The sequence below is a fragment of the Tympanuchus pallidicinctus genome, unplaced genomic scaffold (genome assembly GCF_026119805.1).
Source record: "Tympanuchus pallidicinctus isolate F22 unplaced genomic scaffold, pur_lepc_1.0 scaffold2, whole genome shotgun sequence".
Taxonomy (NCBI): domain Eukaryota; kingdom Metazoa; phylum Chordata; class Aves; order Galliformes; family Phasianidae; genus Tympanuchus; species Tympanuchus pallidicinctus.
This window is the reverse complement of record NW_026294721.1, coordinates 35,493,974-35,508,892: the sequence shown is the minus strand read 5'-3', so window position 1 is coordinate 35,508,892 and position 14,919 is coordinate 35,493,974. Positions and strand designations below refer to the sequence as shown.

Genomic DNA, 14,919 nt, shown 5'->3' with positions numbered 1-14,919 from the left:
TACCTTGTGGGGAAGAAAGAGCTAAGTCAGAGTGTGCTCATTTTCTGCACTATCCTTCAACATTTAAACCTGGGATCTACAGAAATCAACCACATTGGGTAAAAATCACTTAGCAGCACATCATCTATTGTAGAAATGGACAGAAGCAGAGCATCCACTGAATGGGCTACAATATAGAGAATGTGTAGAAAGTGCCCTGAATTTAAACTACCTATTAAAGAGTGGGGACATGAATAGAGAATATCACTGCAATTTCCACAGCTCAGCCCTGGACTAGAAGGTAGCAAATTGTTTCTGAAAGTGAAGCGAGTTTCCAAAACTACCTGTGGACATTCAGTAAATCCTTCATCTCACGTTTATTACGTGCAGTACAATAGATTCTCACCAGAGTAGAACAGACAAAGCAGAGATTTGTGTTTGGCTTGTTAGGTAAATGCATTTTCTCCAGTTGTAGAAAAACTCTTCCACCAACATAAAGTCTTACGCAACAAAGGAAATGTTAATACATTTGCTTAGTCTAATTATTACTTTCACTAGATAGCCAATCTTTTACTACAATTCAAATAAGATGAACACAATGGGTGGTTATTTATAAAGAAGAGTAATAAAGATCATCATTTGGGGCAATAAAAGAGAGAGAGATTCAGCAAACAGTTGCTTACAAGTGGAAAACTTAGTGAAACTACAGTGACCCCCTCCTTGACAGGATCAATGCCACAGTTGAGCTTTAGCCAGCCACATCATCATGTAAATTGCTTTCCTGATAAGCCAGCCCATAAATTCTGTTTGCAAAGCTCTGCTATTTACCAGAAGTCTGCCTATAGACAGAAAGATGGCATTTAATGGTACTTGGAAAGTAGAGAAAAATGAAAACTATGAAAAATTCATGGAAGCGATGGGTAAGCCTTACTTTTTGAAAGCTGGAATACAAACTTAAGCTGTTCATGAACTACCATCTGGCTGACCTGGCCTTTGCTGTCTGCTACTTTGCCCTTGCACGTTGCCCTGCATTTATTTTCAAAAGATTCTATAGAGGGGAATACAGGGTAGAAAAACACTGATTTTATTTGCATTGCAATAATCTTATGCATTTAGCTAATTCCAGTAGATGCATTTCAGCAGAATCTCCACGTCCACATTTGTGGAAAAGGCTCAGAGAATTTGAATGGTAAACTTTAAACGGAATTATATGTAAGGAATATTATTTTGATCAGACTGTTTGACAAATTACACAAGAAGGAAATTGTTGGTCTCCAGTTTTGCAGAACACGTGATTTGAGTAATTTTAACATGTTAGTGCTTATTTTAAGCTTGTACAAACTGTGTGTAATATGGATATAAAATCATCCTAGTTGGATGCTGGTTTGTATTACATGTGTACTGCTGAACACTGCCTCAATGAAAGGTGGAGAAGAGTAAGATTGAGTTAGAATTCTGGGCTAAGCTCCCTCAACTAAAGAAAAAGTCATGAAAAAAATGCAAAAATGATGTTCTAATTTGTTTTTCTCTGATTGATGTTAACTGATTTTTTTTTAGGTGTTAACATGGTGAAAAGAAAGTTAGGAGCCCATGATAATCTGAAGATCACAATTCAGCAAAACGGAAATAAATTTCTTGTCAAAGAATCAAGCAACTTCCGTACCATCGACGTTGAATTCACTCTGGGAGTCAACTTTGAATACAGTCTGGCTGATGGGACTGAACTTTCAGTAAGAGACTTTTGATATCATTATATATTCATTGAATAGCAATAACTTTACAAAGTACAGTTTCAAGATTAATGACCTGTCTTCCTAAGTTCCAGTTTAAACTTGGCTTTAAGGTCTGACAGTCCAGGAACGCTTGCACCCTATATACAGAATCACAGATTAGCTTTAACTGTTAATGGTTCAGCATTGCGACAGGAAGCTCAGGGATCCATACAGTGCCCCAGTAAGCAGAGCATCCAGCAATTTTCACACACTGAAATCCAGGCAATTGCAAACTTCACTTCTTACAATAACCAATATAATAAATAATACAAATAATACAAGTACACCATCTAGAGCACAGTGTGGGTATCTGTAAGAAATGAACCATACCAACAGAGAAAGAGATCACCTAAGCCTGACCAAAGAGCAGTTAAATAAGCTTTTTTCTAATATTTAATTTTTTATAGTCTTTCCAATTGTGTCCTAAAAAACATTATTACACTGTTTTAATCTCATCTTAAAGCACTTCTGCAGCTGTTGAATCAAATCAGTGCCATGTTTATTGCAAAACATTTGTGGGTTGTTATTTTATTTTATTTTTTTTTCCATTGTAGGGTTCTTGGAACTTGGAAGGAAATAAACTCGTAGGAACATTTACTAGAAAAGATAATGGAAAAGTACTCACAGCATATAGAGAAATTGTAGGCAGTGAACTCGTCCAGGTGAGTTGAGCAGTCGCTTAGACACAATGTGGGAATACAATAACTGGAAACATTCTCAGAGATATCCTGAAAGTCCAGAACGTTTTTCGCAAACCAAATAACCTTGCTTATCTTCAGATAAAATTCTCAAATCTACTAAAAGTATTAAAAGCTAGAGCTTTGGAATTCAGAACATAAAACTGGCAACGTGTGATTTCCTACCTGGGTGAGCTGTATCTTATCAACAAGTCTAAAGTCTGTGAATACAAGCTGTATGTAGAAGCCATATGCATACTCCCTGAAGGCCCTTTTTTGCCTTCTAAAGTCATGCTACAGGAGTTTTCCCAAGGATAACATTCTCAGCAGCTGACACAGAGCAGGAAGCTAAAGACAAAAGAAAAACCTTCCATAGCTCTCTGACCAGCTGGTCACAAACTTCTTAAATAAATAGCCCTCCAATGGACAGGTGTGAGCTCTGAGCTATTAGAACATAACAGGCCAACTCTTTCTCACATTTCTAATAAAAGCAAGCACATAAGTGACATCTGGGAATATTTCAACACTTTAGGAGTTTTTGTTTGTTTGGTTGCTTTGCTTTTGAAAGAACTGTCCAGTGGTGGTTCAAATGTTTCCATAGAGAATTTATGCCTACTGACAACAGGCTGCTTTCCTTCTGTTCCTTTCCTCAGAGCCCTTCCAAAGGCTTTTAGGCCCCCACATGGCCACCTGCCATAATTAATTAAACCACCTCTGACCACAACACCTGTGAAATGAAATTTTATAATAGCAGTCACTGATTTTTCTTCTTAATTTCTGAACAGACCTATGTGTATGAAGGAGTTGAAGCCAAGAGAATCTTCAAAAAGGAGTAAATACTTTACCCAGAACAGCACTGGAATCAAAATCCTATTTAAAAAAAAAGACAATTTTTCTACATATACTTTTTTTTTTTTTTTAATCTCTTCACAGCACCTCCTATATTGTGATTATTCAGCCCTAATGAAAACACAAGTTTACATTTAGTATTTTACCTTGGATTAAAAAAAAAAAAAAAATCCAGTTAAAATTTGAAACAAAGACTAAAAAGTTACTTGTAGGAAGTCTTACCCAAGTAACATACTGTAAAATGCTGCCAAAACTATTTTCTATAATCAAAACTTCAATATTTTTGCACTGGTTCTTGAACAGCAACTTAACTTCCTTACCATGACATTTGTAGTGACAAATGGTTTCTTTGTGTATGGAGTATCGTGTAATAAGAATGGTAAAGCTTAAGAGCCCCCTGACAACAAGCAAGTCTCAAAAACTGTTATATGAAAATAGAAATATACAGTAAATAAAAAAATATGCTCTGATAATACAGCACACTTTGTTGTTTTAAATCGCATATACCTTGCTTTAAATCTCTGATACCTTGCTGACGTCAACAGGAGCAGTATCAAGCACTTACTGACAAAAGACAGATATCTCACATTGCAATTTTATAAGTTGGGTTTAAAAACTATGGCAATGCTTTGAAAGCATACAGGCTTGAGCTGTCCCCATTTATTGAGGATCAAAGTCATTCTGTCAAGAAAAGTACTGGCAGCTCTGAGTGATTTTCTTTCAGGACATGAATGAAAATATTCAAGGAGTCTTAACTAGACAAAAAATGAGTTCAGATTAAGCTGACTTCACATGCAGTGCCTCTGATGGGTAACAAACAGGCACCACATTCTGCTCATGCTGTTTATTCTGCAGCTGCTAAATTCAACCCAGCCTCAACCCCCTGCAACAGTGCTTTTTCCTAACGCCCTCTGAGGGCCAGCACTCTGCCCCGTGCTTATTTCTGTTTCTTAATGGGCACAGTTACACTTTGATTTTAACGGCCTTTTTTTTGTTGTTTTCCTAAGTACTTCTTTAAGTTTGCCCCACTCTCCTTGACTTTTCGCTGGGAACAAAAGAACCAAACAAAACCTTTCACCCTTCGGTTACTTCTTCAGCCTTTCTGGCCTACGCTCAGGGCTCCCCCTGCTGGCACCACGCCCTCATGGCGCGAACAGGATTCCACTCGAGACGATGACGCAACTCATTTCCTTATAAATTGGGATTTCCCCCGCCTGCCAGATATTGATCGTAATAGATAGTCTGCTCACCCTTCTACACAGCGAAGCTGCCTGCAGCCCTTGCAATGCTGATGGAGCTGTCGGGTCTCAGCGCAGTGCGGCTCTGTGCGCTGGGAGCTCCCGTCACAGCATAAGCCACCCGCACGGCTTTCTGCGCTCTTAGGGAGCACGGCTAGCTATCGACGGTAAGCGCGTCTCAGAACTGCTTCCAGTTTTCCCGCCTATCTTCACAGCAGCATTTCCGAGCTCATCCTGTAGCTTCCTCCAGGAAGCCACAACAAGAATTTGTGTACGCTCCCACTCCAGTCCTGCCGTGGTTTAAGACGCAAGGCCAACGTGACGGGCGGGGGCTGATGTCTGTTTTCCACACACCTGACGGGGCACGCCGAGTGCCGGCAGGGAGCCGCGACCAGCAGAGCCTACGGAGCAGTGCGGGAACGGCACCGGCTCCGAGCCGGCCTCCCAAGGCATGACTCCTCTCGGCAGCAGCGGAGGCGGGACTTCCCTCTCAGCCTATCTTTACCACACCGACCCGGGGCCCCGCCAGCTCCTCAGCGGCAGGGCTACCCGACAGATAGGGGGCAGAGAAGCCGTGGACAACTGCGGTATCCCGACCGCTGCGCGGCGCAGAGCTGTATAGCGCGGCCACAGATACCGCCACAGCGAACACCACAGGCGACTCCGAGCTCGCGCCGGGCAGCAGCAAACCGCCACCACCGGGGCGGACCGCGCGTCACGCGGCAAGGGCGGTGCCCGCGCGGGGGCGTGGCGGCGGTACGTGCGCTCCGCTCCCATTGGCTGCCCACCCGGAAGCGCAGCGAGCGTCTGCGCCCCGCGTACCGCGCCGAACCTCTCGCGGCGGCCGCTGCGTGCCGAGGAGATGGAGGCGGCCGTGCGGCGGTGCCCGCAGCCCGAGGAGCAAAGCGCGGCGAATGAAGAGCGGCCGCTGGCCCTGTCGGGGCAGTCCTACTGGCTGGACCTGTGGCTCTTCGTCCTCTTCGACGTGGCGCTCTTCGTATTTATCTACCTGCTGCCCTGATGGGCCGGGCCCAGGTCAGTCGGGGCGAGGCCGGAGCGGGGCGGGTCCCCTCCAGGCGGCAACGGGGGGGCAACCGAGTGCCGTGTTGTCCCGCTCGCCGTGAAACGAACGTCTCGCAGTCGAGCCCGTCACCTCCCGCCTGAGCGCCCTCTCGCACAGGCTGCTGCTGCCACGCGGGACAATCTGCTGCGACACGGAGGTTTCGGGTTAATGAGCCGTGAAGCAGAGGCCGATTCACGGACAAAGAGCGGTAAATGCAGATGTAATTCAGAATAACTAGCAGCTTGGCTTCTTTCGACAAAAGCGCTTCACTTCGTAGGTCGGGCAGTACACCGGATGCAGCTTTCATGCTAGCTGCATCTCCCAAAGGCTGTACAGCTCTGAAAGTAACCAGAGCTTTCTTTTTTCCACAGAGCTCGTGGATCAGGAATCACTGGACGCACCTTCGGAACACAAGCAGGACCATTTGGAGGAGAAGCACTTGCACAGCACAGACAGCAGTGGATAACGAGACTTCCATTGATGGAAAGGCAGGAAGCTCCTGAGCTGGAGAGACGGGTACATGCTGTATTGCTGTACAGCCCACAATATATTGCAAGTATGGTCTTCAGGATCGTGCCTGTATCTTGCCTTTCCATGTTCTAAATTGTGCCTTTCAGGACAGGAGACAGCTTGACTGTGCTTTTGTAATTTGCTTGAAGAATATAAATGCAAATAGGCACTGTTTGAATAAAATCCAGCAGAGACTGAAATTGTTACTGACTTATTTGTTCAAAAGATGAAACAGCCCATTTGTCTTGCTTTTGAAAAATTTACCTCTCTCTGTACAGGAGTGCATGCAAGATTCTTGCTTCAGCAGTTACTGTGCCAGTGCACAGTAGCTGCTGCCTTCACCTGCTGATTTACGTAATACAAGTTTTGATTTCTTTGCTACAAGCAGTGAAGGAAGAGTGCTCTTGTAAGCTCCTTAGGCAATTGCCAGGTTTCACATACCCACTCCCCTCAAAAATTTCTAACTCTCTGCCTATAATGAGGCTTTCAAAAACAATGTTGCATCAGTGAACATCTTGAATGCTCAATTTGCTTGCTAGACCAATCAGGTTTTTAGGAAGACTGTGGCTGAAGGCAGTTCAGTATCTCTATTCTTTATTTTCACCTTATTAATAATTTGAGAGGTATAATTTGATTTTTCAGAAATATAAAATGTAACTGGATTTCTGAGTTCGGTTGATCCAGTATTTTCTGACACCACCTGACAGGAGCTTATTTTCATTTAATACAATATTCAGGACACAGAATTAGGTATGCATGCTCTATTTTCTTTTTTTTTTTTTTTTTTTTTTTTTTTCATTCTTAAGCAGTTCTTCATTGCTGATTTTCATTACATATCCAACTTGTGTATTCAGAAATAAGACTGATGCTTTAAGAACTGAGTTACCGTTAACTGCTAGTGTTTATGACCTATGAAAATGTCGGTAGCTTAAAATCACAGGGAAAAAAAAGTGAACAGGGCTTGGATTCCCACAAATAGGAAAATGGTTTCCTTTTTATTCTTCTACAGCTGAACTGAACTTATTATAGAGGTCAGTTTACTTTTGTTTCCCCTCCTCCCCCCAGAGATTTCACTGTAAAATCACAAAGGAACAAGCTACTAGAGAAACACTAAAGCTGCTTCATTTCTCCTGTGTAAGGAAGACTGTTGAGAATAAATCCTGACAATTTTGACAGAAGAGCCATTAGGTTAAGAGAACGCAATGTAGTGATTTAGTTTTTTCTTTCAGTTGAGTCTGAAAGAGAAGGTTTTACGTATCTCAGAAAACATAAAAGCTATCAAAGCACAGGCATGTGCTGCTTTGAGCTCAAGTTATTTCATAGCTTGAATAACAGCATCAAGACAACCTTCATTTATAACTAGGTACAGCAAAACTGTACTATATTATATACTATACAGTACAGTATATTATATAGACTATATTAGAAAGCCCACTATAAACCAGTACTTCAGGTGATGAATTTTACTGTTTAAATATGGTCACAGCTTTAAAGCTTTCAAGCATTACTATTAGCTATCATTTCTTAGAAGTGTGGTTCTGGAAAGCCAGGGTGTGGTTTCATTGTTGCAGGTTTACTTCTTGCTTTTAAGGAAAGCACAGCATACAAAAAGAATACAGACAAAGATATTTTATATTTTTATCTGATAATCTGAACAAGCAGAACTTTGCAAGAAAATAATTCTACAGACTGAAAAATATATTAATTACAAGACTTATTAATGTATTTACTGTTAAAAATATGTCTAGGCTCTTATACAAATCTATAGCCAGGAGGGGATATTTATAAAAAAATAAATAGGCACCCTACGTAAGTCAAGACAAGTTATCACTTATTTGTTAGCAAATATTACATACATACATACATGGAGTGCAGAGTCAAATATAAAAACAAAGATGTCTTAATTAACTGTTCTACTATTGTAATTAAACACCTGGTAAACATGGGTCATGTAAAAAGTTGTCTGGTAAGATTGTTTCAAGCAAAGCAAGGAGACAGAAGTACATCTAAACTACTGCATATACTTTAAAAATAAGTTTTACCAGTTGTTTGGAAACCAATTTCATTGGCATCAGTAACAGGCATTCATTTTGCTTACTGTACACAAGTATGAACATTGCTATCCATGTTTAAAAATTAACTGTTATAACATCATTCACAGTTGTTGCTGTGCTATTTATACATAAAAATACTGTCATTTCAAATACAATTTCTGCAAACATTTTACAAATTATACATTATTTACAAATTCCAAACTCCTCTGTTTGTTTGGTGTTTTTTTTTTACACAAGTATTAGAAGACAGCTTTACTCAAATGTTATGTATAGCATATAACATTGCTGTAGGAACATTAGAAAAAAATTAGTTTACAAGTTTTGAAATCTCTTTCAAAAATAAGACAACTAGGAATCTTCCAAGGTTTTTCACACTCAAGGCTTTTTCTCCGGTTTGTTTACAAAAAGATACTGAAGTTTACCACCAACCATTCCTAAACATGCATAATTATTTGCTACAAACTCCAGAATTCATTTCTCAAGTGCTATAAATTCTCATCAATAAGGTAAAAACGTTGATCTAAGATACCTGGTTTGTTGCATATGTTGTGTTCCAGTTTCACTACAAGTTACAAGTAGTTTAAAACACTGACCATGAAGAATAACCAAATGTGTAACTTTGTTCATTGTTAGAGTTCAACCAAATGTCAATATTTGGTTGAAGCACTAAAGCTCACACATAAGGTGTATAAACATAAAAAAAGCCTTTCTGACTAGCAGTGCAAGCATAAGCAAGAGTGTTTTCCATGAATATTTAACCTGCTTGCAATATTTTCCTAACTAAAAGGCATTTATGTTTAGATATAGTCAGCAGCACCCCATTTGTAAGATAAAACTAACAGAAATCATTAAAAAATTCAGCCTTTCCAGATTAATTTTAAGTTATACGTTACTTAGAATAGACTGAAACAGAATTCTAAGCCTACGCTTCTGACTCAGCAACACAGAGTGGGTTATTTCAAACACTCAGGGCTGCCATGAGGGTAAAATCCTGTTCACCCACCTCCCACCTGTGCACTGATTTAACATATAATCAAATAAAAGATAAATTAAACTTCTCTTCTGCTTTTTTACTGAATCAAGTTGGACTAGCGAAAGACACAGTAAATGCCAAACCTGCCAAAACAGCAGGGCAGAGTGCTAGAACAGAAGAAGCAGCTTTTTCTTCATGCTACTCCAGTCTGAACAGCTGCAGGATCAGTCACACTTAATTGCTATGACAGTACTTAACTATTTGTAGAATTGTTTCAAAGAGGTAAAGTTTGTCAGTAAAATCATGTATAATCCCCACTAAATGTTGCCAAAACATCAAGCTGAAAAGGTAAGTTCCATAAATAACAACAACCTCCCTAGGGACACTTATCTAGCATGCTGTCTAGCATCTCATCTTGAAAGAGTCCAATAATAGGTTTTCAAGATGTGGCTGAACAGAGCACTAGATTATCTCAAAGGCCCCTTTTCTCAAAAAAAAAAAAAAAAAAAAAAAAAAAAAAATTGGACATGATTATCTTCTGAGATCCATTCCACCCTGGGTTTGGACTGGTCTTTGATTCCATGATTCTGAAACCTTGTAAAAATACGTATTTGAAAGTTGTATAGTAACTCTGTATTTTAAAATTAGCATCGCTACTGCTGTCTGTAGTTTATGTAACTGAATTTCAGTAAGCATACAGCTTAAAGGATAAACAAATCTGATAAGCAAGTTTAAGAATTTGTACAGAGCAGGTATATTAAAAGAATAGCATTACCATAGTTTATTTACTTGTCACTACTGCTGCACAGTAGTGCAGAAGTAGACATAAGCTGGTTAGCAGCAGGAAGCAGGATAGTTCCCCAGGTTAGGAGGACAAGAAGGACAAAGAGGCAGACAATGGCTCCAATGAGAAAAGCAACGTGGGCAGAGTTTGGGCCAAGAGCACATCGTGGCCAGTACTGTACATGGCTGACAAGTGCCAAGTAGTGGAACAGCTGGTGTACAATCATCTTTGGACCTGCCAAGGATGCTTCTTGCCACAGCTTCACACTCTGGCTTCAGCAAGACATTAGGGTGACCTGTGTCTGAAGGACAGAGTGCCCATGAAGAAAGTGTGCCTGCCCACAGCTCTGAGGCCTCCCCCAAGATAAGTCTTCAACCACAGAGGAGATACCAGCAAGGAAGTCCTGCCTCCATTTGGAGTGCACCTTCACAAGGAAGCATCTGCTAAGGGATGTGCTGTGTTTTCTCCACCACACTCAGAGCAAGCTGAGAGTGAAGCAGGAGCCCAGCCACTTAGACATCTTCTGCGAGGGCTCCTGCATGTGGGGAAAACCACCCACTAATTCCAGAACCAGGTAACAGCAGCTTGGAGGCCTGTTGCATGATTGCTGCCAGACAGTGCCGCCCTCTCACCACTCCTTCAAGACTGAGCTCACCACTTCCTCCATTGAAATGATGTTTAGGGTACAGCTCCACGACATGGACCTGTTCCTGAGCATTAAGCAGGCTGATGCCAGCTTCAGCAGCAGCACAGCATAAGCCAGAAATCTATGCTGGGGCAGCAATTCAGTCTGTTGGGCACACAGCCAGGTGTGTCCAGCACCACAGCTGCCACCACCAACTATCTGCAGTCTTGCACTTGTCTGCTCATGGGCACAAGTTTCCCGCCCCTCCCGCCCCTGCCCCCCCCCCCCCTTCCCCCAAAGCCCTGAAGACAGTTCACAGAATCACAGAAACACCAAGGTCGGATAAGACCTTCACGATCATCCAGTCCAACCATCCACCTGTCACCAATAGTTCTCATTAAACCACATCCCTCAACACAAAATGCAAACGTTCCTTGAACACCTCCAGGGTTGGTGACTTCACCACCCCCACCCCCCCGCCAGGCAGCCCATTCCACTGCCTGACCACTCTATCAGAAAAGTAGTATTTCCTAACATCCAGCCTAAATCTCCCCTGGCACAGCTTGAAGCCATAGTTCACAGTTGTGATTTGCCACCTGGCAACCACAGCTCCCATCAAGCCTGACACAAAAGGGATTGACAATGTGGCACAATGATCTACTGCAGCACCTTTGCTGCTTCCTAAAGAAATGCCTCAACTGCTTCCTTAGGCCACCACAGGGTGCCTGAGGATATGGGTCTTATCCTGGCCTTCTGAACAGCTGGTCTGCTCAACATCTTCCAGCAAGCTACCCTCAACCAGGTGTTGCTTAAATTCAAGGAGCTGTGAGATAACCTTACAAGAAGGCTGACCCCAAAAGAGGTCTCCACTGACACAGAAAGTGGTCTTCTCACACAAAACTGCACTGATGGGACTCGCAGTTGGTGGCAGATGATGATCTGCTACAAGAAGGAAGAAGAGGGCAGGCAGGATGCAGAGACAGAAAGGAGAGGGAAGGCCCTGTGCTGCAACTTTCTGCAAAGAGAAGCAATATCTTCATTGGGACAGCCCCCGCAGCACAGAAGACAGTGATGTAGCCATAAATTTTCACCCTGCCTTCCCATCCCATAAACTGGTACATTCTGCACAGGACCTGACATTACCCCTCTCAGCTGTGGTTATGCAGGGACCCAGCAAGAGACACCACTAATGTGCCTTGATGTGCTAGCTAAAGGCAAGGTGGAGAACCTGCCTGTCCCAGGACAGAGCAAACTAGACAAGCAGCAAACACTACTCAACAGACTGTGGGTATTGCTCCTGCACATTTTCTCTGCTGACAAACCTCATTTTTGGGAACATGACTCCATACAACTTAAGATGACACTGAGTGGAGGCTTGCAACAAAGCACTGTTAACATGGAGGCAGCGATCTCTCACAAGCATGGAGAGACTTCATCACTTCTGCAAGCCCCTGTGTACAGATGTCAATGAACTGATTTTATGAACAAATGCTCCATCTGTGAGTGTCTATGCAGAACTCCATGGAAGAACATGGGCACAGGATGCTGAGTGCACAACTAATGCACAACCAGGGAGCACGGGCAGAAAGCACAGAATCCACAGATCTCAGACTGACTGAGATGGAAAGGGCACTCTGGAAGCAGTACGGGGGGGCTTATAAGACAGAATGGAACAGACTGTTTAGTGTGGTCTGTGTGATGGAACAAGGGAAAATGGTTTCAAAAACCAGAAAGAGGGGAAATTTAGATTGAACATAAGCATTTGTTTTTGGTGTTTTTTTCTTCTTTACCATAAGGTTAGTGAAGCACTGGAATGTTGCCAAGAGATGTGATAGATGCCCCATTCTTGGGGCATTCTAAAGGTCTGGCTGGACTGGGCTCTGAGCAACCTGATGTAGCTGTAGGTTTCCCTAGTTAGAGTTGAATCATGACCTTTAAGGTCCTTTCCAACTCTAACGATTGCATGAATTTATGATTCTACTTGAATTCCCTTTAAAAAAAAATCTTACCTATCACTTACAAATAAAACAGTTTCAAAGAATTATTATTAAGGCTTTTAAATAGCAAACTAGAAAAATCTCTGGATAAACCTGTATTAAAGACACTTAAAGGTTTGTGAAAGCACAGACTCTCAGCAACATCAGTCAAAACAATCTCCTGCTGCCTGTCAGGGAAAAATACTGCTCTGTTATTCCCACTGTGTAATATTTACTGGTAATATATTTATTCCTTTTATTAGCCTAAGTATGTAGTGACTGAAGTCTGAAGGAACACTTCTTATACTGCAGCTATTTAAGTCTTTAAAAAAAAAATTTCAATTAGTAACATCTAGTTGATCCCACTGCTGTAAAATGCATACACTTAAAGGGACCCTTTTTAACATAAATTATAGAAGACAAGCCAAGTAACAGAGGTAGGCATTAAGGCAACTAGGAGTAATAAATCAAAGACCTAGAAGTTTAGCACCTCTTTTCCTCTGTTCACCTATGTTTGCATATTCATTTAAACTCCCGAGCAAAATACAGCCGACTGGGTACCAACCTACCACACACAGATTCAAGTCCTGTGCCCATTGACAGACTACATGAAATGCAACAGTCAGATCCAGATGTATTTTTCATCTATCTACTGCAGTGTAAGCCTTCTACATTTGCTTTATACCTTTGCTCAGATGTGGGATGCCTGGGCTCAAGAGTAGTATGGTATGTAGCATTCAGTTCTACTCCAGTTGGTGTTAGATGCTTTTCTTTGTGAAAGCTTCCACTATCTGTAAAATAAAGCTTGGGTCTCTGATGATATTTCATCCTGTATGTGTCAGTCATACAACTGTCTACTGAAAAATAAGTTGTAAGCGATACACTATCATTTCCATCCACATAGCCAGCACTTGGTCCTGTATGATGAGATCCTTTCTTTAAGAAGTTCTCAGACATCAACCAAAAGTCATTAACTGGTAAGCTAGGTGGAGAATCTGGTTTATGAACAAACAACTCATTCCCTTGAAATGGCTCTTTAAGCCTTTGTTCACTTGCAAATACATTTGTTTCTGATGCAGACTTAAAAGGTGTACCTGTTTGTCTTAACAAATTATTCTGCAACGCTTCTGTTGATTTTACATCAGCTACTGAGTTAGTTTCTGATCCTGGCAAAATATTCAGAGCATATTTCTTTGGAGGTAAAGGGGGAGGAAGATTCTGGTAAACTGCTTCTGGCACCCAAAGAGCATCCACCCGTCGGAGCTGGTGTCCAGCACGCTCACAGGGAGGAGACAACACAGCAGGCCTCTCTGAGGGATTCTGTGGCACAAAAGGTGAAAACCCCACTTTGGGACCAAATGTTCTTGCATGATGAGGCTGTGGTTGGGAAGAAGGGTGAAAGTCATTGTTGATGGGCTTCCTTCCACAGTTGTTTTCTGTATAAGGGTGAGATACACCATCAGCACAATATGCTGACACATTCATTGTCTCAAATCTGTCTGGATTAAGCCACTCTGAAGAACTCTGTTCATTTGCCTTGTTCCTACTGTCTGACTTCACAATCTCTTTAACGACTGGCTGTAGAGTTGATGATGGGAAAAATTTCCTGTTAACCTCAGGCATTTCAGCTCTAAAAACAAAACAAAAAAAAAGAGGATGTAAGTATCTGTACAAACATTAATGGCCAAATGACCAAGCACCTTTAACAACAACAGCCCTGGTAACACTTGGGTATCCTGGATATCCTTGAACTGACTAGAGATCTGGTGTCTGGTTAATACACAGCTGTTTAACTGCAACTTCTATTAAATTACTACAAGCTTCTTTCATCTGAAATGTACTGTGTCCCAAAAAAACCTCTGCAGACAATTAAACAGCCATAATAAGAAAATTCCTTAGAGATTCTGGACTATATCAAATACAAATTGTTTTTTTAAACATTTTTGTGACTCAGTCTGATGCATCAGCTTTTCAAAAAGTGTCAAACATCTGAGTGCCAAACATGCATCTACATTCTTGATTTCTAGGAGGTTCTGAGCATTTGCAGTTCCAATCAGAAACAATAGGTATACAGCCACAGCTTTTAAATAGATAAAACATTTCCCTCCCTTTCTTGCCAAGCTTTTCAAACCTTTATTGGGTTACTGCGTTAAATCTCTACTTGTTCTATAACACAAATTAAAACAAAAAATATTAAAAAGTTGTTGCACTACTAAGATGGTTTAAAACTACCTAAGTTATCTGGGGTTCCATCTACTGAATACCAAAATTAGAACTATGTTTTTCCCCAGGAGTAGAGCTTTCAACTCTGTAAGTTAGGTAAATGCCAAGGGCATCATCTGTCAAAAGATTTAATATCTGTCCTTTTTCACACAGTTAACAGTGATTTCTATCACATTACAGAATTCAGAATTTTTTA

General features: G+C 41.4%; 2 protein-coding genes and 2 long non-coding RNA genes across 7 annotated transcripts in view; 2 read left to right on the top strand and 2 right to left on the bottom strand.

Moving 5' to 3' along the window:
* The window catches only part of LOC128079925 (uncharacterized), a 57,345-nt gene extending 52,149 nt beyond the window's left edge, over positions 1 to 5,196 (bottom strand). The window contains exon 1 of one of the 2 annotated variants that reach the window (XR_008206376.1): positions 4,528 to 5,196. This is a non-coding gene — a long non-coding RNA (uncharacterized LOC128079925). The remainder of the gene's footprint in view (positions 1 to 4,527) is intronic. The other variant, XR_008206375.1, reaches the window with a different exon arrangement.
* FABP2 (fatty acid binding protein 2) lies at positions 821 to 3,750 on the top strand. The gene is made up of 4 exons (XM_052681634.1): positions 821 to 899; positions 1,537 to 1,709; positions 2,306 to 2,413; positions 3,214 to 3,750. Exons 1-4 carry the CDS (start codon positions 833 to 835, stop codon positions 3,262 to 3,264), a joined length of 399 nt encoding a protein of 132 aa, XP_052537594.1. The 5' UTR covers positions 821 to 832; the 3' UTR covers positions 3,265 to 3,750.
* A 183-nt stretch (positions 5,197 to 5,379) lies between the features above and the next one.
* On the top strand, positions 5,380 to 6,288 carry LOC128079921 (uncharacterized). The gene is made up of 2 exons (XR_008206363.1): positions 5,380 to 5,550; positions 5,950 to 6,288. It is a non-coding gene; the product is annotated as an uncharacterized LOC128079921 (long non-coding RNA).
* A 4,520-nt stretch (positions 6,289 to 10,808) lies between these two features.
* The window catches only part of USP53 (ubiquitin specific peptidase 53), a 34,161-nt gene continuing 30,050 nt past the window's right edge, over positions 10,809 to 14,919 (bottom strand). For all 3 annotated transcript variants that reach the window (XM_052681587.1, XM_052681588.1, XM_052681589.1), the window contains exon 16: positions 10,809 to 14,130. In XM_052681587.1, coding sequence (XP_052537547.1) covers positions 13,146 to 14,130 — 985 coding nt within the window. In that variant the 3' untranslated portion in view covers positions 10,809 to 13,145. The remainder of the gene's footprint in view (positions 14,131 to 14,919) is intronic.

Excerpts from the sequence above, each read along its gene's own strand:
- FABP2 (XM_052681634.1), top strand. The coding sequence starts at position 833 with ATGGCATTTAATGGTACTTGGAAAGTAGAGAAAAATGAAAACTATGAA. Across the intron at positions 1,710-2,305 it reads CTGATGGGACTGAACTTTCA|GGTTCTTGGAACTTGGAAGG; the intron begins GTAAGAGACTTT and ends TTTCCATTGTAG. Across the intron at positions 2,414-3,213 it reads TAGGCAGTGAACTCGTCCAG|ACCTATGTGTATGAAGGAGT; the intron begins GTGAGTTGAGCA and ends ATTTCTGAACAG.